The sequence below is a fragment of the Solanum dulcamara genome, chromosome 2, assembly GCF_947179165.1.
Source record: "Solanum dulcamara chromosome 2, daSolDulc1.2, whole genome shotgun sequence".
In the NCBI taxonomy this organism is placed as follows: domain Eukaryota; kingdom Viridiplantae; phylum Streptophyta; class Magnoliopsida; order Solanales; family Solanaceae; genus Solanum; species Solanum dulcamara.
The window spans coordinates 1,178,354-1,200,768 of NC_077238.1; the positions used below are offsets into that span (position 1 = coordinate 1,178,354).

Genomic DNA, 22,415 nt, shown 5'->3' on the forward strand with positions numbered 1-22,415 from the left:
ATGATGAAGTAGTCGATCTATATATACAATTATATTGAACAGAGTTATCTGATATTCATGTTGGTGAGAAACTATAGTAAGGAAAATATTCCAAAAAATGTAGTTGAATCCAAGAATGTCTAACGACTCGAGCTGACACAGAATCGAATCAAATCGACCTGATTTTCGCCCATACCATATTGACCCACATAGAAGAAGCGGGATTGGAATGAGTTGTCTAAGAAACTGGATTCGTATAGGTCCATTGGGTGTCAATGGACCAATACCAATTGAGTACATTCCATCACATACAGAAATGGATCGAAATTGAATAGACTTGATTTACTCACATACCATGACCCACATATAAAGAGAAGGGTTGGAATGAGTTATATAATAAACCGAATCCGTACAAGTCAATTTGGAGTGTTGATAGATTGGTATTGATAAATCTAGTAAAATTCCATCAAATACAGAATCAGTAAATCAAATCGGTCCGATCCGATTCAGTAGATTTCAGCCCCATACGGACCTAAATAAATCTCAATTAACCCAACCCAATTTGAACCAATCATTGCAACCTAGAGCCCGTTTGGATGGGCTTAAAAAAGTGTCTTTTATGTATGAAGTGCTTTTAGAACTTTAAAGTGCTGAAAGTTATTTTTATAAATAAGCAGTTGAGTGTTTGGATAAAAGTGCTTAAATGAGGAAAATTATGTGAATTTTAGGGTTAAAAGAATAAAAAGGGTAGTTTGGAATTTAGTTAAAATATAAGGGATATAAAAGTAATTTCCATGGTCAAAGAAAATGACTTTAAGCACTTAGGAAAAAAAAAGTTAGAAATCCTAACTTTTCATTTTTGACTGATTTAAGAACTTTCTGACTTAAAGTGAGCATTAGGCAAACACGTTCAAAAGCTGAAAAAGGACTTTAAGTTGGTTTTGACCAACTTAAAGCCAATCCAAACGGGCTCCTACTAATCATCCCAAACCCCCAACTCGTCCGAGTTAAATTTTTCCTGAACCGTACCAATAACCTTTTAGACCTAGTAAAAAGGATGGATCAAAGTCCGACCCACATTTTGTTTCCAAGAAACGGTCCGGGGCTCCGGTCAAAAGATGCAAATTTTCTCCAGTAAACACGCAGCTGCCTCCTCCGCCGCTCGCTTCTTCTTCTTCTTCTTCCATCTCCCTTTACTTCTTCTTCTTCTGATGTGCGTTCAGTTGCCAACAAAATCCAATTACCCATTTTTGGTAACTACGCCGTCAGCTTCAGGTACCAATTTTCTCTTCAATATCGAAAAACCCATTTAGATTTTCCCCTGTTTTCATCTTCTTCACATTCATGTATTGCATATACTATTTCTCTTCTACAGAATGACCCTTTATGTTAGAGCTACTAAATTCATCATACCCAAAACAAATCTCAATCATTTCAGCCTTTTCGTATTTTCTTCTCTTAAAAGATTAATCTTTTATTCATCTTTACATCAATTTCAATGCCCATCTGACATAAAAATCACTAATATTACAAGGAATGGTAACATTGATGGTGGAAATGGAATGCGAGATAACCCCTTTTCAGATGTTGATATTCAGAGATTAATTTTGAATAAGATTGAAGAAAGGGGTTGGGTTACGGGGGAGGAATTTTGGGTTGTTCCAGATTGTTTTCATTCTTTAATTAATGATTCTGATTTGTTGGTTAAGATTCTTAGCTCAATTCATTGTCGACCGAGGGTTGCATTGAGATTGTTCAGGTGGGCTGAAGGACAAAAGGGGTTTAAGTATTCAGAGTTTTCGTTTTGTACAATTCTTGATATTTTGATACAGAATGGTTGGGTAAAGTCTTCTTATTGGGTGGTAGAAAGGGTGATTAGTAGTAATATGGATAAAGTTGTCGATTTATTGGTTGATGGGTATTTGAATTTGAAGGTTTCTGTTGAGATACTTAATCTTTTTTTGAGAATTTACACGAAGAACGCAAATGTGGAGCAGTGCTTGTTAGTTTTTGAGAAGATGCTGACGAATGAGATGTTGCCTGATGTTAAGAATTGTAATAGGATTCTGAGGAACTTAAGGGATAGGAATTTAGTTTCCAAGGCGAGAGATGTGTATAGGATGATGGGTGAGTTTGGGATAAAGTCTACTATTATTACTTATAATACAATGTTGGATTTGTTTTGTAGAGAAGGTGAAGTACAACAGGCTTTGGATCTTTTATCAGAAATGCAGAGAACGGTGTGCTATCCGAATGATATTACATACAATATCTTGATTAATGGGTTATCAAAGAAAGGGGAATTTAACCATGCTAGAGGATTGATTGGAGAGATGTTGAATAAAGGACTGAAGGTTTCAGCTCATACATATAATCCTTTAATTTATGGTTACTGTGTTAAGGGAATGGTTGTGGAGGCATTGAGTCTTGGAGAAGAGATGGAAGTAAGAGGAGCTTCACCTACTGTATCAACTTATAATACATTTATTTATGCTCTTTGCCAGCAGGGGCAAGCAAGTGAAGCAAGACACTGGTTTTCTGTCATGTTGAAGAAGAATTTGGTGCCGGACATAATGTCGTACAACACTTTGATTTACGGATATTGTCGGTTGGGGGATATTAATGAGGCCTTTTCCTTACTACATGATTTAAGGAGCAGGGATCTTTTTCCTACGGTGATCACCTACAATACAATTATGGATGGGCTCTGTAGAAAAGGTGATTTAGAGGATGCTAAGCAGCTGAAAGATGAAATGATGAGACACGGTATCTCTCCTGATGTATATACTTACACTACTCTGGTTCATGGTTCCTGCAAAGCAGGAAATTTACCAATGGCAAAAGAACTATTTGATGAGATGTTACAGAGGGGTTTGGAGCCTGACTGCATTGCTTACACAACTCGAATAGCAGGTGTACTGAGCCTGGGTGACATATTGAACGCATGCAAACTACAAGAGGAAATGTCAACAAAGGGATTCCCACCGAATATAATTATTTACAATGTATTTGTGGATGGTATTGCGAAGCTGGGTAATCTAGAAGAAGCAACTGAGTTATTACAGAAGATGGTTGGGGATGGCCTTATGCCTGACCACATAACATATACCAGTATAATTCATGCCTACCTCGAATTTGGGAACCTAAAGAAAGCGAGAGAGTTGTTTGATGAGATGATAAGCAAAGACATATCTCCAACAGTTGTAACATACACAGTGCTGATTCATGCGCATGCTGGTAAAGGGAGGCTTGAACTTGCACATATGTATTTTTCAGAGATGCAACAGAAGAGCATTCTGCCAAATGTGATTACCTACAATGCACTGATTAATGGCCTTTGCAAGTACAGAAGAATAAACGAGGCTTACAGTTACTTTGCTGAGATGAAAGCAAGAGGAATCACCCCTAATAAATATACCTACACCATTTTGATAAATGAGAATTGTGATTTGGGTAACTGGCAAGAGGTTTTGAGACTGTTCAAAGAAATGTTGGATAACGGAATCCAGCCTGATTCTTTTACATACAGTGCGATGTTGAAAAATCTTGGCAGAGATTATAAATCACGTGCCATAGAATACCTTGACTTTATACTTTTGGGTGATGAAGGTAATGAAGGCACTGCCAAAGCAAAGAGTTGAGAAATCCCTGAATAGCCACTGTTATTCTTGGATGACTTCCTTTCAATTCATGATCTTGTTCTAAAGGCGTCACACCATGAGCTTGTCTGTAATAGCTGCTGGTATGTGTCTGATATATGTGATCATGACTGGCTAATTATTTTTCATCATTGTTCTCTACCATGCATTTACAACTTTAATATGACTTTTATTAGGTGGAGCAGATAGAGCCTTTCATGGTTCATTTTGGATATGGACCTACTTCCTGTATTTGGTGTAAGATTGCTGAACCTACTTTGCCTTTCTCTTCAAATTAATGCATGGATCTCTGAATAAAATTTTCATTGTTGTCTCTCTCTTCTATTAAGTGGCTCTTCATTTTCCTTTTTCTCATTTTTGTTCCCTCTGTTTCCTTTCCCAGAATTTTGAATCTGCTCTTAAACCTTCTTTCGAAGGAAATTAAAATAATGATGCTAGATATTGGAGGCAAGTAATTTCAGTTTTTCTTGTTAAATTCACCTTATGTTTTGTTTTCCCTTTGCAGGGCAAACACAAAAGTCTATGCAGTCTACCAGATAACACAAAACTCTATTGCAGGTTAGTAGTATTTAATTTTAGTTGAGGGTCTCTAATTATATATAAGTTTCCATTTTGGGGGGCTTTCCTCACATTTGTGTTCAATTATTGGTCTGTCCTCCTGTTTAACAATTCTAATTTTTGGAAACACTAAGATATCTGGTAGGACTTCAAAACGTTTACAGTCGATCTGTTTAGGTAGCATCTATCCATGTTCGGTTTACCACTATCTATGGTTAAATAGAACCAGTTTATTAGCTTCAGGTCAACATTGTTGCTGTCTGTTCGGTGCAGAAAGCTGGGATTGACATGCAAGGTCTTGGTGCTCCTGATATACTTCAAAATTTTCACTCCCATCCGAGCTGCTTAGAGGTGTATGGGAGTGATTTTTGCCTTCTTCTGTCTCCTCTGAACCTGTGAACATTCTTAAGAATGTGGTGATGAGCATATTCTTGAAAACTTACTTTCAGTACTTGGATTTTTTTCCCTGTCATTTAGTGAAATTTGAGACTCTTTCCTGTATTCTACTGTATTTAAGGTTAATTTCCTGTTTAGTTCTAGTACTAGCATGTAGCTTTTGAGACCTATCTGACCAGATATTGACAACTGTCAGTTTTGTGGCACACGGAGCTCCCATTCCTGATTATTTCTATGCAAATCTAAAAGCAATAAAGCAAAGAATGCTACATATGCTGGAAGTCATTTGTGGATAAATGGTCGTTGAAAATGGTGCTACACTGATTGGACCTGCCATACAAATTCAATCCTTTAAAGCATGATTATAGGTACTTCCTGAAGCTATTTAAAGTCTAAGTTCTGCGGTATAGTTTCACCCTTTTCGTGGACTGTGTGTGTTGGTCTACATGCTTCCCACTCGTAGGTATTTTTACCTTGTCCCAAAAATAAAATGCTTCCCACTAATTGGTGCTATACATGCCTTCTGAGTGAACTATCTCTACAGGGATATGTTTTCAACTGCTGATAAATGCTAAACTTAATCCATTCACTGATAATGTTGGGAGTTGATGTCTAAAATTTTCTCTCTACAGGGATATGATTTTACTCTTTTTTTTTATTTTTATTTTCTCTCTATTTTCAAATGTTTCCTGCTGGCCAAATTAAGTAGATGTGTCCTCTACCTACTCTAGCAATTATTTATTATTTTTGAATATTTAATCCCAATTTAGCATTTAGTTTCAAAGTTGTGCAAACTATCCTGGCACTAAACTTATGAGCCATATTGTGGAGCTGTGAAAAAAGTTATAGAATGTGAACTTAGGGACACTGAATGAATTAACATATCCAGATCAGATTTATGCCCCGTAGATCAACAATAGAGGCTATATTCTTGCTAAGAATATTCAGGAAATTATCACTATAGGAAGAGATTTACACGATCTTTATTGCTTAAAGTAAATGATAGTGTACCAAGAAAAATATCCTTTGGTGGTTGTTGAAGTTGTCATAAATGATATGTGTGAAGGATCAATCACTAGTATGAGAACAATAGTAGGGGAAACAAAGAAGTTCCCGTAAATCGTAATAGTGGGTTTACACCAGAGACTAATAATGAACCTGCACATGTGTACTCTATTTTTGGATGAACTAGCATAATACAAGATGAGGGCCCATGGTGTATGCTATTTGTTGAGAGCTCTTGTGCTAATTGACGAAACTAGTGAGGGTGTCAAAAGAAAGCTCGAATTATAGATAAGCACTCTAGTGAATAATGACTTAGGATAAGTAGAAGTAAGATTAAATATATGCACAGCATGTTTAGCCATCATAAGAAAAGTGAAGTTAGGGTGAAATTAGACGAGATTGTTGTGCCTAAAATGCTACTCCCTCTGTTCCATTTTATGTGGCACCATTTGACTTGGCATGATGTTTGAGAAAAAAAGATAGACTTTTGAAACTTGTGGTCTAAAACAATCTTTAAATATTAGTGTGGTAATAAATTGTTTCATTAAGGGTAAAGGAAATTTTAAAGTTAAATTAGTTTTAATTATAGTAAGTTGACTTTTTTTTGGGACGGACTAAAAAGTAAAGGGTGCCACATAAAATGGGACGGAATGGAGGGAGTAATATTTTAGAATAGGCTTGATGTTCCTAGAAAATGGTATGATAGATGAAAAATGTCTTTATCTGAACGGCACTGTTTCTTGGTTTGTTTCTGACACATTTGGAATATGTACTTGGGAGAATTTTAAAGTCAATCCCTATGTGGAAGTGCCAAACCCGTTGCATTTATTGAGCGTTACCTTTGTTTACTCCTCATTGTCTGTCTTTTTAAAAATATTTTTCTGGAAGGATGAAGACACCCTTCTTGTTGGGTAAAATATCTGAATAAATTGTCTGCTTTCTGTGTCGAACTCGTCGAACTCGTCGCACCAGGCTTGCCTAGTGTGGGTTACCTCTCCTGTGTAGTTTGTGAGCTATTGCATAGGAGCGGGGAGTAATATTTTAGAATAGGCTTGATGTTCCTAGAAAATGGTATGATAGATGAAAAATGTCTTTATCTAAACGGCACTGTTTCTTGGTTTGTTTCTGACACATTTGGAATATGTACTTGGGAGAATTTTAAAGTCAATCCCTATGTGGAAGTGCCAAACCCGTTGCATTTATTGAGTGTTACCTTTGTTTACTCCTCATTGCCTGTCTTTTTAAAAATATTTTTCTGGAAGGATGAAGACACTCTTCTTGTTGGGTAAAATATCTGAATAAATTGTCTGTCTTCTGTGTCGAACTCGTCGCACCGGGCTTGCCTAGTGTGGGTTACCTCTCTTGTGTGGTTTGTGAGCTATTGTATAGGAGCGGGGCTTTTACTTTGTGTGCATCCAAAGGGTATAGCGTCTGTGGGTTTTCCTTGTCATCAAAAAAAAAATCTGTTTAAATTACTGGGAGAGGGAAGATTTCGAATTTGCTTAATCTTCTTAGGGGAAAATAAGTTCAAAGGGATGAGAAGAATTTGGAATACAAGCAATCTAGCAATAGATATCTGTCACCTCTACTGTGAGTGTGATGAATGTTGGACTGGAGTTTTTAACTGATTTTTAAAATAAGATTTCCTCATTTGGAAAAAATATATTTTCTACGTTGGGATGCTTTGGACTGACTTATAAATGTCGTAATTGTATTGCTTCCTCTATCTATGGTTACTGTTCTCTCCCTAGTGACGAATATAGGTGATTCTTGTAAATGATATCACATAGACCTTTTCGCCTTACTTAGGCGGGGAGGAAACAGGTATGCCATTATAAATTAACCCATAAATCATAAACTGTATTGACACATGTTTCTGTATAATGAATAGTGAACTGGTATCTCTATTATATCTTTTCTGCTTTCTCCCAACACCTCGCGCTCTCAACGTATTTATGTCCCTATTGAGTACACAGAACCTGACATCCACTCTGTTTTTTGGGGTAACAGATACCAGGACAATTATGTTCCATGTGTTGTGCCTGATCTGCAAATTGTCAAATGCAAGTTTTGAAATCATAGATCAGGAGCAGAGTCCGCCTTACCCGTGGTGAGAAGAGTTATCGATACCTTTTGCTGGTGGGAGGTGGCCCAAGGGCGGCTTAACCCTAAAGCTACTAAAGCAGTGGCTTTAGGGCCCCAAAAGTAAGGGCCTCCAAAGAACCAAAAAAGAAACAAATTCCAGCAAGAGGCAAGATTAAATGAAGAACCAAAAGCACTGAGCAGACAAAAGATGAAGGAGATACATACACAACCAGATCTGATGAAACAAAATGCCTAAGTAGAATATTTAAAAAATTATTATGTATTTATTGTTATTACTTCCTCTGTTCCTTTTTAATTGTCATGTATACTATAAATATTTGTTCTAAAATAATTGTCAATTTAAATAATTAAGAGAGAATTAATTATCTTTTTCCAACTTTGTCCTTAAAATTAATTATTTTAAAATTAAGAGTCACGTATATAGATAAACATTAAAGAATTACTTAATATTTTTTTCTCAAATGTTGTGACAAACATTATCATGAAAACTAAAAAAGAAATGGAGTGAGTATTAATTAAAATTTTCTTAATAGTTTGTTATTAATCTCTTACTCTCCTGTCTCATATTAGTTGATCATTTTTCTTCTTACACACATATTAATAAATCATAAATAAGAAGATAATTTTACTAATTCACTTCTTAAAATGTCATTTAATGGCTCGAATCTTAACTAGTCAAGTTAATGATTCGCCATTTAACCTGCCAATCAAATTCATCATAAGATTTATAATGATCAACTTTACAAAGATCCCACAAGGTTATAGCTTGTGAAATGAACAATATATTTAAAATCATCAGATTGCATCGCTCGAATCTAAATTAGTCAAGTTAATGAATTTCACGTACTCGAATTCGAATTAGTTAGGTCTAAATTTTTAACACTAACTGTCTATTCCTTTTCTTGTTTTTCTATGAGCTACATTGTTCAAACTCTAAGTTAACAAAGGGAAGAATATTGAGGAAATTGAAGCAAAGACAAAAACATTTTAACTAGGGAATTCAGACCATCCCTATAGAACTAAAAATACAGAATGAATATTAGAAAACTAGAAAGAAAAAAAATACAACTTATTTATTTATTTATCTTTTTAGTTCTGTGAACGATAATCACATGATAATGTACGTCAAGTTTTTAGATGAATAAAGACAAATTTTCACATTAAATACTTTGCAAATACTACGCCGCCAGTATTTGGTTAATGAATAAAAAATTGAATTCGTACCACACAATACTAACAAATATAAGTATATAATTACTTATATAATTTATATATATTAGTATTATATAATAATAACAAATATATAAGCTAATATTAGTATAAAACTAATTATTTAGTTTGGACGTTGGAACTCTTACTACTCAATCTCGATTGAAATGTCTTTGTTGTGCAATGGATTAACAAAATGAACTGTTTATTCTTTCTTTTGAATATTTTTATATTTATAAGACGTTAGTATGATACAATTGAAATGTTTCTAAAAAAAATATCTTATTCGACTAATTTAAATTCATTCAAAACTATATATTTTTAAGAAATGTTTTTTTATTTTGTTTTCTTAATAATTTTAAAAATGCAGAATCAGACAAATAATTCCAACAAAATTCCACTCCCAGAGTAAGTTCCAAAGTTATGGCGTCCCACAATCACTTTTATACACACTAATCACCGTGATAACGGCGTTTCTTCTGTCGGAATCATGAAATACGAATTTATGATTATGAATGTTTTTTTTAAGATTGTGTATTCGTACATATTGATTTATTAAAGCTTTATTGATGGACTTCAATCGATCTGAAATTTAACTGGTCCATCAAAAACAACTCTATTACTAATACTTGCCATAACCAACATCATTTTTTGACGTTTTGGGGGTCATGAAACATAAATTTTATGATACATGTATTTTTGGTGTATATTAGTACATGCTTATTTTCCTAAATTTGTTTGACGAATTTCGATTAGCTGAAATTTAGTTAATCCATCGAAAATGATCTACTGATCAATACTCACCAAGACAAACGTTATTTTTTGGCGTTTTGAGATCATGAAACACGAATTCATATATATTGAAAATGACCTACCACTTCCATATATATTGGAGTGAACATTGAAAATTATGATAATATGAAATATGTCTTTTGCAAAGATTCTTAGATAATGCCGTATAGCCAAAAATGAAAAGACAATATCAGTGATTAAATGAGGAAATAGTGTTTTATCTTTTGATTAGCACGACATATGATTTTTTATACACATATTTAGTATTTAATCATGATTATGTGATATTTATTTTCACATTAAGTTTTAACTGCTAAAATAGAATTGCATGATTAGTGTAAACATGGTGAACATACTTGTACTTTCTTCCCATGTTTAAGCTTTGAGCTATATATATTGCTCAGACACTGCAAAAATAATATAATACTTGTGTCGAATTCTTAAAAAATATATTATTCTTGAAGGATTTGACAGCATACATCGATATTTTAAAAGAGTTTGAGCAATACACATGGGATCTCCTTGAAGAACGAAGTCTAAGGGCGGACACTCTTTTACCGTTCAGACTCGACCTTTGACTCCACTTATTTTTACGTTTTATGTCAAGCGTACATGTCTAATTTAAATATAACTTTGAAAGCGTACATGTCTAATTTAAATATAACTTTGATTCACCAAAAAAGTGGTTAATAAAAAAACAAAAAATTAGCATTTGTATCCCAAATTGTACTTTTCAATCTGTCGATTTCTGCTAAGCAAAAATACCTATTAAACTAATTAACATCAGCAACATAGAAAATCACTTTTAGATTCTCAAACTATACAACAAAGTTCCCACTTTTATTCCTAAAAGAAAATGATGATCAATTTTTTTTGTTTTGTCATCTCTTCTTGAAATTTCCTTATATAAACTATGTCGAACCCCAAACTTTGGTTCTTCAAACCAAAGGGAAAAACCCCGCAAAAAAACAAAAACTAAAAATAAAAATGTGGTGTTCCCTTTTTTCTTCTTCAACATCCCATTTTACCATAATTAAATGTTCAATCCCAAGTGATAATCAAGAATTTAAGAATCCAATTAATGGAGATGTTGTGAAATTAGATTTGTTAAAATCCAATAATGGTCATCATGTGGCAACAAAAACTTCATTTTCACCTTGTGAAGGAACTTTGTACAATATTCCAATGTCACAAATTAGGCAAAATATACCTACAAAGAAACAACTTGTGGATACGTATAGACAAGGAACTATTGTTGAAGGGGCATATAGACAAACAGTTGTTATAAGGTCTTATGAAGTTGGTCCTGATAAAGTTGCTACTATTGAAAGCATCCTTAATTTACTTCAGGTGAGATAATAAATTTTGTGATTTCATTGATTTGGAAGTTATGATTAGTAGTTGTTCAATTCGAATCACGAGGATAAATGGAACGACATGAACAGTAAGGTGAGGATTCATATAGATGACTCTGACTTGTTTGTGATTGATGAGGCGTAGTTGTTTGATGTCATTGTTGTATTAAATGGAATGACATGTACATTGAGTATTCATACAGCTGACTCATAGTAGTCTGACGTTATTGTTATATTAAATGGAAGACACGTACAGTGAGGATTCATATAGTTGACGCAGACTTCATTGTGATTGAGGCATAGTAGTCTGACATTGTTGTCGTACTAAATGGAATGACATGTACTATGAGGATTCATATAGCTGATTCAAACCTGTTTGTAATTGAGGCATAGTAGTCTGACGTTGTTGTTGTACTAAATGTTATGACATGTAAGGTGAGGATTCATGTAGTCTAATAGTCTATTTCGACTTGTTTGAGATTGAGGCATAGTAATATGACGTTGTTGTTGTTGTAGTATTAAATGGAATGACATGTATAATGAGGGTTCATATAGTTGACTCTGACTTGTTTGTAATTGAGGCATAGTAGTTTGACATTGTTGTTGTACTAAATGTTATGACATGTAAGGTGAGGATTCATGTAGTCTATTTCAACTTGTTTGAGATTGTAGCGTTGCAGTGCTGCTACTTAGCACTTGCCTCTACCCCATCCTCACCACTATCTGGAGTTTGGAAGTTACTGGTCCGACTAATCTGAATTTGTGTTTATTATCGTAGGAAACAGCATTGAATCATGTGTGGATGTCAGGACTACTTAGTGATGGATTTGGTGCTACACATGGGATGATGAAAAATAACCTCATATGGGTGGTATCAAGAATGCAAGTTCAAATAGACCATTATCCAATATGGTAAACATTGAGAACACTTCTTATCAAACCTTTAAACTTGAGGTTTTGACATTAAAACTTTTTTAAAAAGTTTCTTTGTAAGTGACTTGTACCTGGTTTGTGTAACTAAGTCTCACAGTAGATAGCTAGTATTTTGTACCTATTAGTAAAGTTGGGGTTTATGGCACTGAGGATTCAGACAACTGACTCGACTAACTTGGGGCTAATCAAGGCATAGTTTTAGTAGTTGTAGTAATAGTAATAGTAATAGTAGTAGAAGTAGTAGTTGTTTATGTTGCTGTTATTGCATAGTAAAGTCACTTGTGCCAGGAATTCTTGAATTTTAAGCTAGGAAAATGCTTCTAGTTTCATGTAGCATGGCTTCATTTTCACAAATCACTTCGCTAGGAATCTTGCTTTTTGTATGAGATACATGATCTCGATGAGATTGATATTTTGTAGAAGTAAAGAAGATGGTACTAGGCCTAACAAAAAGATTCAAAAAACTTGAACAGGGGTGAAATAATAGAGATTGACACATGGGTTGGAGCATCAGGCAAAAATGGGATGAGACGCGACTGGCAAATTAGAAGTCAAGCCACAGGCCTTGTATGTGCCAGAGCAACCAGGTTCAGTTACACTTTCCAAATATTTTTCAAGAATCTGTTCTTTTTTTGTCTAAGACATACATAAATGTTGTAAGTTGTAACTTAGTTCTTGTGTGGAACTCAGTACATGGGTGATGATGAACCAGCAAACGAGGCGTCTGTCAAAGATGCCGGAAGAAGTTAGGGCTGAAATCTCACCTTGGTTCATTAGTAAACAAGCCATCAAAGAGGAAAATCCTGTTAAGATAGAGAAGTTGGATGACACCGCTAAATATGTGCTTTCGAATTTAAAGGTGATCTTATGCATTTCTACAAGATTTCAGCATTTCATCAACATGTCAAGACTCGTAGTTACTGATCTTTTTAAAACTTTTTACAGCCAAAGAGAAGTGATTTGGACATGAATCACCATGTAAATAATGTAAAATACGTTCGATGGATGCTAGAGGTGAAACGAACATCTAATAACATTGATTCTTGATCTTGACATCAACTTATGAAGAGAAACATCAGTTTTTTTTGTTCTGTTTTACGTTGTTGCAGACCATTCCTGACCAATTTTTGGAGAGTCATCAGCTGTCTAGCATCGTGCTGGAATATAGGAGAGAATGTGGAAGCACAGATATCGTTCAATCCCTTTGTGAACCTGATGAAGAGGGACTTTTCGACGATGTTGTTGTTGATGTTGATCAACATAAGAGAAGAATTAGTGTACTTCATGGATTTTCATTGGCATCAGGGCTTCTTGAAGCAAATGGACTTCTTGAGTCATTTAAGCAAAGTCCATTTAGCTATACACATTTGCTTAAGATAAAAGAACAGATCAAGAATGAAGAAATTGTTAGAGGAAGGACTACTTGGAAGAGAAAGATATCTTCCATGCCATTTCCTTCCTAACATACAAGCGATGTTGCTCAGACTCTTCAAAAATGTCATTGGACGTGTGTCAGGTCCTCCAAAAGCTATGTGTTTTCATAGGTGCAGTAACATTTTCAGAGGGTCCGAGCAACATAATTTGCAAGTATGAGGGAAAAAAAAGGATCTTGAATCCAAGAAAAGGCCTTTGATTGATGTGAGAAGTGGAAATTTTAGCACTTAAGCAATAATATAAGAGTGGGGATACAAATAAATATGTTAATCTTGAAGTTTACAAGTTATGGTTGAAGCAGCATTGCAGCATGACTGAAGATTCAAAGACAATGAATTTGCAAAAGCAGCAGTTTTTAGGAAATAAGGATATTCACAGATCAAAGGTAAAAAGAGAAAAAGAAAAACTTTTCTGCAGTGTATAGGTCCTAGAAATATGTATGATTGTAGAAAAATGATTGTCAAATATGAGGAGTTGTTTTTTTTCTTTTCTTTTATGAGGTACATTTTTGTGTTTTCTCTTTTTGTTAAATGATTGTCAAATATGTATGTTTTCTCATTTGTTATCTTCCAATGCACTCTTTAAAACTCTTCATTCACATGTATCTACGTGTCGATTGAACGGTATCTGGTATCAATATTCTTTAATTTTCAACATATTACCCAGAGTTAATGTTGTATGTAATTAAGTATAGATATTCTTGTCTTTTACACTTAATACACACTTTTTTAAATATAACTACACAATCCTAACAATGACTTAGGGTGCATAATCTTTGCTTATTTTACAATAACAAGGAGTATAGTATCAAAAGTAAAAGAGCAATCTATTAGATTAAGAAAAGAACAGCTAAAAGACAAGTTAGTATCATTTTGATTTGTCAAAGTTAATTGCATAGAATTGTGGACATTAGCAAACAATTAAAATAATTGTCACAATTGTACCAAGATGCTGGATATTGGCTATGTATCCTTATGAAATTTTCAAGAAATATATCTTGTTTGAATGGACTATATAATTATAGCATTTATAGGTTTATTCCCATTTAGATCAGAGGTCTCGGATTGTAGTGGAATAAATATGATTCATCCATCCTTAACTAGATGTCTCATACTGGAACCCTAGAGAAAATCTAAATAAAGAGCGCACTCTCTTTAATATGTCTTACACGGTGTAAATCGATATAACGAACCATGTATAAACTGAGGCAACAATATTGCAGCTCAACAAACAAGACCTTTTAGCCTATTGAAAAAGAATTGAGGTTCACTACATGTTTAAAATGTACTAATATTTAACCTAAAAAAATGCAAAGCATATACAGTTAAAAGGTAATGGGTATTTACAACATGGTTGACTCTTACCCAAATGAAAGCAAAGGAATAAAGAATTGATTGGGGAACTGCAAACGTAAACTCAATCGCGCTTTCTCCTCATCGTTCTATGCAAGTGCCACGACCATGCAGCCAACGACATCAAAAGGCCAGTACCAACACATGACCATAAAATTACCACCCACTTGGGCATTGGATTTGGAAATGATCCTGAAAGAAGAGGCAAAAACAGAAAGAAAAAACCATTTAAGTGAAAAATACATAAAGCCACCGTGTTCTGGTCTTGCCAAAAGGGACGTGTGTTAATTGTCCACCGAGTTTCAAACTACAGTAGCTGGTCCTCGAGATTTCCCGGTTACCAAAAAAAAAATACACATACTGAAACACTCCTAAAATGAGAATTCAAGATGTAGTGCTCACCATGTCCAAACTTGATACAGATTAGGAGCTCAACAATGCATATCGCCAGTGAAAGCCAACAAAATGCTCCTACCTTTTTCGCTGGTTTTCTGAACAAGACAGTAGTATACGGAAAAATGAGAAATACAGAAAACGAAAGAGAGCTTACCGGAGTAGTACAAATTTCACTTCATAATGCTAGTATACCTGTCCTGTAGGTACGAGTTATATTCGCGGATTGTTGGTAATGCAATTAACCACCAGAAAACCAATCTATACACTATCAAAGGATTTCTTGGAGGAATCCAAAGACAGAACTTTAAGAAGAATGTGTTTAACTCCACAGTCAAGAATATGACACAAAGACTAAGGACTTGAATAAACCGCCATGGACCTAGAAGCGGATGCCATTCATCTTTATCCCAATGAGCTGGTGTAAATTGGCCAAGTGTTCGCTTGACCTATTATCAAAAAAAAAAACTGTGTTTAATAATAAAACCATCTGTCACATGTTTCTGGGAAACCCCGTTCATAATACTTTAGTGCAGAATCAATGTCAAAGCCATAACACTTCCATATAAACTGTATGGGACTTGTATAATGCAACCTAGTATATCTGATATTCCTCGAAACCCGAACAGATATACAACCAAGATAGCACTCAACAGGACATACCTTGCCCATGATATTTGGTTGCCTGCTTATACCAACCCACTCATATGTTTTCCCGTCAAAATACCGAACCGTGCACATTCCAGCCCATATGCCTGCATAAGAAATCAAATAGGTAATTTTAGTGCACAATAATCCAGGAGAACAAGGCATAGCTGTAAGACCATGAACAGAATTAAACCACAGAAAATATGGATTTAATGTTTTATATCACGAATGTTCCTTGCAGGGAATAAAAACAAAAACAATAATCATGTTGACACATGTCAAGACACAAAAACTTCACCCATGAAGATCCATTATATCAAGTAATTTCTATACAAAGGCATGAATTCCACATCATCTGCAATAACAATAATTTTGGTGAAATTGAGCAAGATGACTGCTATAAACCCATAACCATTATTCAAGTCCTTATCAAAATTTTCTTCTGAAAGATTCAGAGGGCATGGGGTGTCACAAACGAAAGGCAAAAATCAGATACTTTCTCCTTTTTTTTTTCCTTTTTCTTTTATGACAAGGAAAACCCGCAACAGCTACCTTTAGGTGCGCACAGGGTAAAACCCCCGCTCCTATGCAATAGCTCGCAAACTACATATGAGAGGTAACCCGCACTAGGCAAGCCCGGTGCGATGAGCTCGACCCAGAAGGCAAACCCCTTGTTTTCGCTAGCAAAGGGTTTCGAACTTGAGACCTCCAACGTGGAAGTCCCAAGCCCAAACCACTAGGCCGCCCCTTCTCGCGATTAATTCTCCTTTCGGCAGTGGTCTTTATTTACCAGGCAAAATAACCAATTTTTACTCTAGGGAAGGCAATACTGTATCTCAATACAAGGTAATTTCACAGCAAACCAAATCAAAAGAAGCAAATTCAACGATATATGTGATAAACTTCACCAATCTGGAAATGTTTTTCACAACTCAAAAGAACAAGCACCTCAACAGGCAAGAGATTGAACATTAACCCCTTGATTGACTAGAAATGGAAGCAAATTGAGAATATGATATCAATTTGTTGCAACCATGTCAAGAATGTAAAGTTCATAAAAGCGTAAGGTAGTCGGCTTCAAGATTCTCACCGAACCAGTTGCAGATCAATATGTCTAGAATAATGCTGTCCCACCAACACTCGTTGAAGTTTGGTAACATGTGGCGGAAGGTAAGCTGAAACCATAAGTTAAATGAGAACGGAAAATACTGAACTACTCTCAATTGGAAAATGAAAAGATGCTGAATAAACATCCAAAAGAAGCTGAGAAAGGCTGTGACCTCCATAAACTCGAATCCAATGGATAAAACCCACAAAAGAGGCTGATTACGAATCATGATGGCCTTTCCCCACCACCCTATGATATGAGCCAAAACAAACTCATCAAACAGTGTGTCCTACAAAGCAAATACGCCATCAGAGAGGCTGCATTTTCCTGCAGCTTGTCCACGAAAGCAATACCAGATTTTGAAAAAACAAATACAAAAGGCAAAAGGTTGTGAAAGAAGATATCATACATAAAGATTCTTAAACCTGTTTGTGGGATTTTCAGGTACGTAGATTCTGCAATCAGCACCATAGGATCTTTCAGGTAGCTCTGCATAGTAAGTTAAAATAGGTTTAAGCTGTAACTCATATGGCAAAGCAGATAAACAGCATAGATTTTAAGAAATAATTCACTCAAACTGCTACGACGAACAGGCCAAAATCCTTACCGATACCAAGACCAGGATGCAGGTATCTCATAAATTGCTGAGCATCATCCCGCTTCTAAGGAAAATACGACAAAGTATTAATATCTCACAACAACAGCTGAATGGCTGAATTATAACTTGATTAGATATCAGAACGGAAACTGAAGAGTGAAAACTACGGAACACAACTACTAAATTATTTCTTTCATCTATACAATTAGGAAACATAAATTCTGCTAACCAACTCACCTGAAAAAGCAAAAAGGTCAAAGCAACAAGGTAAATGACAGCCATTCCATGAACCAGGCGCCAAATGGCAGGATGAGGCCTAATGAGCACCCTGCAATGAAGAATCTCAAAGATAAATATGGTAAAAGACCATAGCCAAAAAATTGCAAATACATCTGGCAAGCTAATTTCAACTCTGGAGGAGGAAAAAAGGAGGTGAACTCTCAAGCTCACATTCAAAGCCTAAAAGAAAAAATGACTTAGTTGACTAACCAAAGAGGGCATTAAAAAGATACTAATTCTAGCACGTTCACAACCAAAAAGAGAAAATAATAAGATACAGTATTCCTGTTTACCACGTAGAAAAGTAAAGTGGAGATAAAACTCAATAAATAAGATATAAAAAGAACGAACATGGTCCAGCATTAATATACTCTTTAATAGCATTTTCATGAATTACGTAGTAACAACTGTCAGTCATATACACCGTAACCATCAAGTCCTATTTTGAGCTATAAATACTAGTCAAACCAAAAATATGCAGAACACAACTCAATAAGACACCCAAGAGAGAGTGAGGAGAGTATAGAAGCAACTTACGTTGAGGGGGCTTGTAGCAAAGAGTAAGCAAGATACACAGCAATCATAGCCCAAACACCCCTAACAAAGGAAAAAACAACTTTCACTGTCATGAATATTATGAAGGAAAATATATTTTTAAAAGGTAAAATATAAGACAGAATCATGATACTCACCCCATTTCATTTCAAGTGGTGGGGTTCAGAGAACAAGAGTCAACGAGTTAATTTCAGTGTAAAAAGGAACGTTAAATTCAAGTTTTTCTAAAATAAAATTTACATGCTTAGAAGCTACATGAAAGGTTTATGTCACAATAGTTAATCATTCAAAATATTTTTAAGAATAATTAAGAAACTTGGGGTAGAAGAATAACCTATTGTGACTCCCAAATAGTAACAATGCCACATAAAATGAGATAGAGAGAGAAATAAAAAGTGCACACCTTTTCACAGATGCCACAATATCACCAGAAGAAGTGTTTTGTGAGTTGAGAACTCCACTAGCCCAACTGCAATCATAATAACATAAGCAAGTCAAAGAAAATATATATTATTGGCTATAGAAAATACAAAAACTTCGTATTAACAAGCAAAACTAAAAAAAAAAAAAAAAGAACCAATAATTAGCAAGCAAGCAGTAAGGCACCCTAATTGAAGTTCCCCATGTGCTTTTGTATACCAGAACCAATTTTTGATAAATAAGAAAGTGGGTAATGGAACTTACATCACTATCAAAAGACAATTTGTACCAAGATTTTAACAACTACAAAGTTCTACATTTGAAACAAAAGTTAGCTTTATTTTTATCCTCAAAGCACCTATAATTCTTTTACTCAACACAGCCCCAAAAACTCAAAGTCAGTTAGACCTCAAACACATAACGACAAAACGAGACTTCTCAACTATGTATGACATTGACTGTAAAATATTAGGAAGATGCTCAAGCGAGCAAAATAACAGAGAGGACGTAACAATCAGTAATGAGTATGGCATCAGATCTAACTTTGGACATGCTTTACTCCGCCATACCATTGGAATCAACAAGACCTCAAAAAAAGTTAAGAGAGAAGATTTTCCTTTTGAGGTTTGTTTCACAAAGACGGTCAATTATAAGAAAACAATTTTAAATATTCCCAAAAAGAAGAGAACTTTTATTGAGATTATACCCAAACAATGAGGTTGAAGGAATTGTGCCCACTATCCAGTTGTGCATCTTGTAATTGACAATTTCATTGACTTATCAGGCCAGTTAGGTGAGAGCTTAATCAAAGGTTGATCGAGAAATTTACATCCAAGTTTCTAGTTCTTTCATTAGAAGCCGATAACAATCTGAGCATCTAACTGAAAATCGAATACATTGATGACACAGAATACTGTATGGACATCCGAAAGAACAGAAGAAATGACACAAGAACTTAGATTTCTTTTAAGGACTCTCTCTTAGTCCAAGGAACTTATCCAAAAAAAAACAAAAAAAACTATCCCCCATACTCCAAGAAAAGTTGTTGAGAACAATTATTCCTGTTCATAGCAATTATTTTACCAAGGAATAGAGAGCACGTTCATTAAAAAACTTACATGAGTAAACATGCACCAATAAATAACAACGTAATAGTGTGAGGTTTGTTCGCCCAGGAAGTCCATGGATCAAACTCATCATCAATATTCAATGCGCTAAGATCACCATTTTGAAGGGTAACTGTATTCTTTTTGTTACCCTTTCTATGTCCATTAGGCTCCATAGCCCTAGCCTGTGAGAGTTCAACCTCTTCAGCCTTTTCGCTGCACAAAAAAGATAAACAGGACTTCAATTACCAATACCTAGTGATTCCAGGAGTATAAATTAATGAAAACATTTCAAAGAAGCCGTTAGAAAATCATATCACGATGTTCTCTATTGGGCTCAAGCTACAATAGGACATACAAATGACAATATATTTTATCAAAGGTACCTTCAGGAATACTACAAACTTATGAAAACTAAATTATTACTGCATATCCTAGAAGAGTAAGTAGACTTCCTACAGAAACAGAAAGATAAAGAAGACAAGAAGTGTAGGAAAAGCAAACACACTTTTTGAGAATGGAAAACCAAAAGGAAACATTATCTAAAGGAAAATTTGCAAGTAAAGATAGGAATCCAAGAAATAAGTAAAGGAGGGATCCAAATAATCTCATATCTATACAAAGTTTTTAATTTACAGACCCTCAGTAAAGAAAATACTAGAAAGTATGGCACCTCCCCACACCCCAGAAAAAAGGGAAATCAACAAGGCGTAACTCTTTGTGGTTCAAGGTTTTAGCTCACTATTCGTATTAAAACTGACCTTAAAAGATATAGAAGCATACGGGATTAAAGAGCAACTTCAAATAAACTAATGCAATAAATCCTACACACCAAAATAGCCTCTTTAGTTAAAGAATAATCATATCCGTGATGCCAATTAACCAAAAATCAGCTGATTCATTACTAATAAAATCCACTAAATCACACAAAAACAATTGAAATTGATCATCTCCCATGCATGCAACTAACAAAAAAACAGGAGTTAACAGAAACATGAAAAAAAACAAATCTTTTCCAATAATCAGAAACAAAAACGAAACCTAGATGTAACTAGCAAAGCAAAATTAAACAAATTTGAAGAATTTAGTGTTGGTTGTCAGCACAATAAGAACATAAACTACTATCATATTAGTGATGCCAGTTAACCAAAACACAGCTGAATCTTTACTAATGAAATCCACTGAATCACAGAAATCAAATCGAAATTGATCATTTCCAATGCATGTGACTAACAAGAACATCCTCGGGGCCAAAAGTTTTACTGAGAGGATTCAAAATTCGAAGAAACCAACACACGAAAAAGCCTGGTTCAATATCTACTATATTTACATTAAAAAAATAATTTTAACCATATATAAACATTGTAGCTCTGCCCCATATCCAAAACTTCTTGAATAATAAAAATGGAACTTAAAGTATAACTAGCAAAAAGATCAAGTAAATTAAAAGAAAATAAGAACAACCCAAAATTCAAATTTGTCCCAAATGTAACCATACATTAGTGCATGCCAATCAAAGATTCGCGGAGACATGATTTTTACTAAGAGATACAAAATACGAAGAATTAAACCCAACAAGAAGGCGAGTGAAATTCAATATCTACTAGTAATATATAAACATTAAAAAAATAATTTTAACCATATATAAGCAATATAATTTTCTAACGCCTCCTCGCTACCTAGCTTCGTTCCTACCACTCCATTAGTAAACACTACAGAAAAGAAAGAAAAAAAACAGTTTTGAAGTTACGGTAATATACTCTGTTACCTAAATATATATACATAAATACATACACAAAATCTATTTATAGAAAGAAGTAACTAAAAAAAGTAAAGTCGGAGAGGAAAAAAAAAACTTACGTAGAGAAGACAAAAAAACTAAAAATAAAAAGCTGACAATCACAGAGAGAGAGAGAGAGAGCCCCTAGTTGTAACAGCAGCAATAGAAGAGAACAACGAATCCTGGCCGTAGGATCAAAATAAGGAACAAATTTTCGAAAAATGGAGAAATGGGTATTGTAGTTAATTAACTGTTTTAACTAAAACAGAGCAAATTTATGGAGATTTCCATGAACACAAAAGCAAAAATAAAAGATCGAATTTTTGGAGAAAAAAAAGGAGCAAATTTTCGAAAATGAAGAAATGGGTATTGTAGATAATTAACTGTTTAACTAAAAGGAAGCAAATTCACGGAGATTTCAATGAATATAAAAGAAAAAAAACTGGAAAAAAACAGATAAAAAAGATCGAATTTTTGGAGAAAAAAAGGAGCAAATTTTCGAAAATGGAGAAATGGGTATTGTAGATAATTAACTATTTAACTAAAATGAAGCAAATTTATGAAGATTTGAATGAACAAAAAAGCAAAAAAGTGATAAAAAGTAGACAAAAAAAGATCGATTTTTTTTGGAGGAAAAAAGAAGTTAAAAAAAGATTTAAAACTTTTTTCTTTGCCTCTTTCAGTCTTTTGAGACAAGAATAAAGTGGTGACTGAAAGTTTTCTGGCAAGTAAACAAACGGCGGCGAAAGG

General features: G+C 34.5%; 3 protein-coding genes across 6 annotated transcripts; 2 read left to right on the plus strand and 1 right to left on the minus strand.

Annotated features, from left to right (window-relative positions):
• The first annotated feature begins 1,052 nt into the window (after positions 1 to 1,052).
• On the plus strand, positions 1,053 to 7,914 carry LOC129879903 (pentatricopeptide repeat-containing protein At1g22960, mitochondrial-like). Of its 3 annotated transcripts, XM_055953638.1 has the most exons (6): positions 1,053 to 3,721; positions 3,815 to 3,875; positions 4,144 to 4,196; positions 4,470 to 4,612; positions 4,789 to 4,960; positions 7,608 to 7,914. In XM_055953638.1, the coding sequence occupies exon 1, from the start codon at positions 1,356 to 1,358 to the stop codon at positions 3,618 to 3,620; it is 2,265 nt and encodes a 754-aa protein (XP_055809613.1). In that variant the 5' UTR covers positions 1,053 to 1,355; the 3' UTR covers positions 3,621 to 3,721; positions 3,815 to 3,875; positions 4,144 to 4,196; positions 4,470 to 4,612; positions 4,789 to 4,960; positions 7,608 to 7,914. The 3 variants fall into 3 exon arrangements, with proteins under 3 accessions (XP_055809613.1, XP_055809612.1, XP_055809614.1); XM_055953637.1 differs by lacking the exon at positions 4,470 to 4,612; XM_055953639.1 differs by lacking the exons at positions 4,470 to 4,612; positions 4,789 to 4,960.
• A 2,975-nt stretch (positions 7,915 to 10,889) lies between these two features.
• LOC129879359 (palmitoyl-acyl carrier protein thioesterase, chloroplastic-like) lies at positions 10,890 to 13,672 on the plus strand. The gene is made up of 6 exons (XM_055953519.1): positions 10,890 to 11,054; positions 11,838 to 11,971; positions 12,466 to 12,579; positions 12,683 to 12,851; positions 12,938 to 13,006; positions 13,102 to 13,672. The coding sequence occupies exons 1-6, from the start codon at positions 10,890 to 10,892 to the stop codon at positions 13,453 to 13,455; spliced, it is 1,005 nt and encodes a 334-aa protein (XP_055809494.1). The 3' UTR covers positions 13,456 to 13,672.
• A 970-nt stretch (positions 13,673 to 14,642) lies between these two features.
• LOC129879905 (CDP-diacylglycerol--serine O-phosphatidyltransferase 1-like) lies at positions 14,643 to 21,911 on the minus strand. Of its 2 annotated transcripts, none has more exons than XM_055953641.1 (13): positions 21,746 to 21,911; positions 19,898 to 20,101; positions 18,763 to 18,828; positions 18,342 to 18,401; positions 17,763 to 17,853; positions 17,535 to 17,589; positions 17,337 to 17,416; positions 17,100 to 17,216; positions 16,910 to 16,994; positions 15,835 to 15,926; positions 15,367 to 15,620; positions 15,181 to 15,269; positions 14,643 to 14,970 (listed from the first exon to the last, which is right to left on the minus strand). In XM_055953641.1, the coding sequence occupies exons 2-13, from the start codon at positions 20,059 to 20,061 to the stop codon at positions 14,843 to 14,845; spliced, it is 1,281 nt and encodes a 426-aa protein (XP_055809616.1). In that variant the 5' UTR covers positions 20,062 to 20,101; positions 21,746 to 21,911; the 3' UTR covers positions 14,643 to 14,842. The 2 variants fall into 2 exon arrangements, with proteins under 2 accessions (XP_055809616.1, XP_055809615.1); XM_055953640.1 differs by lacking the exon at positions 21,746 to 21,911 and adding an exon at positions 20,647 to 20,865.
• Positions 21,912 to 22,415: the final 504 nt, after the last annotated feature.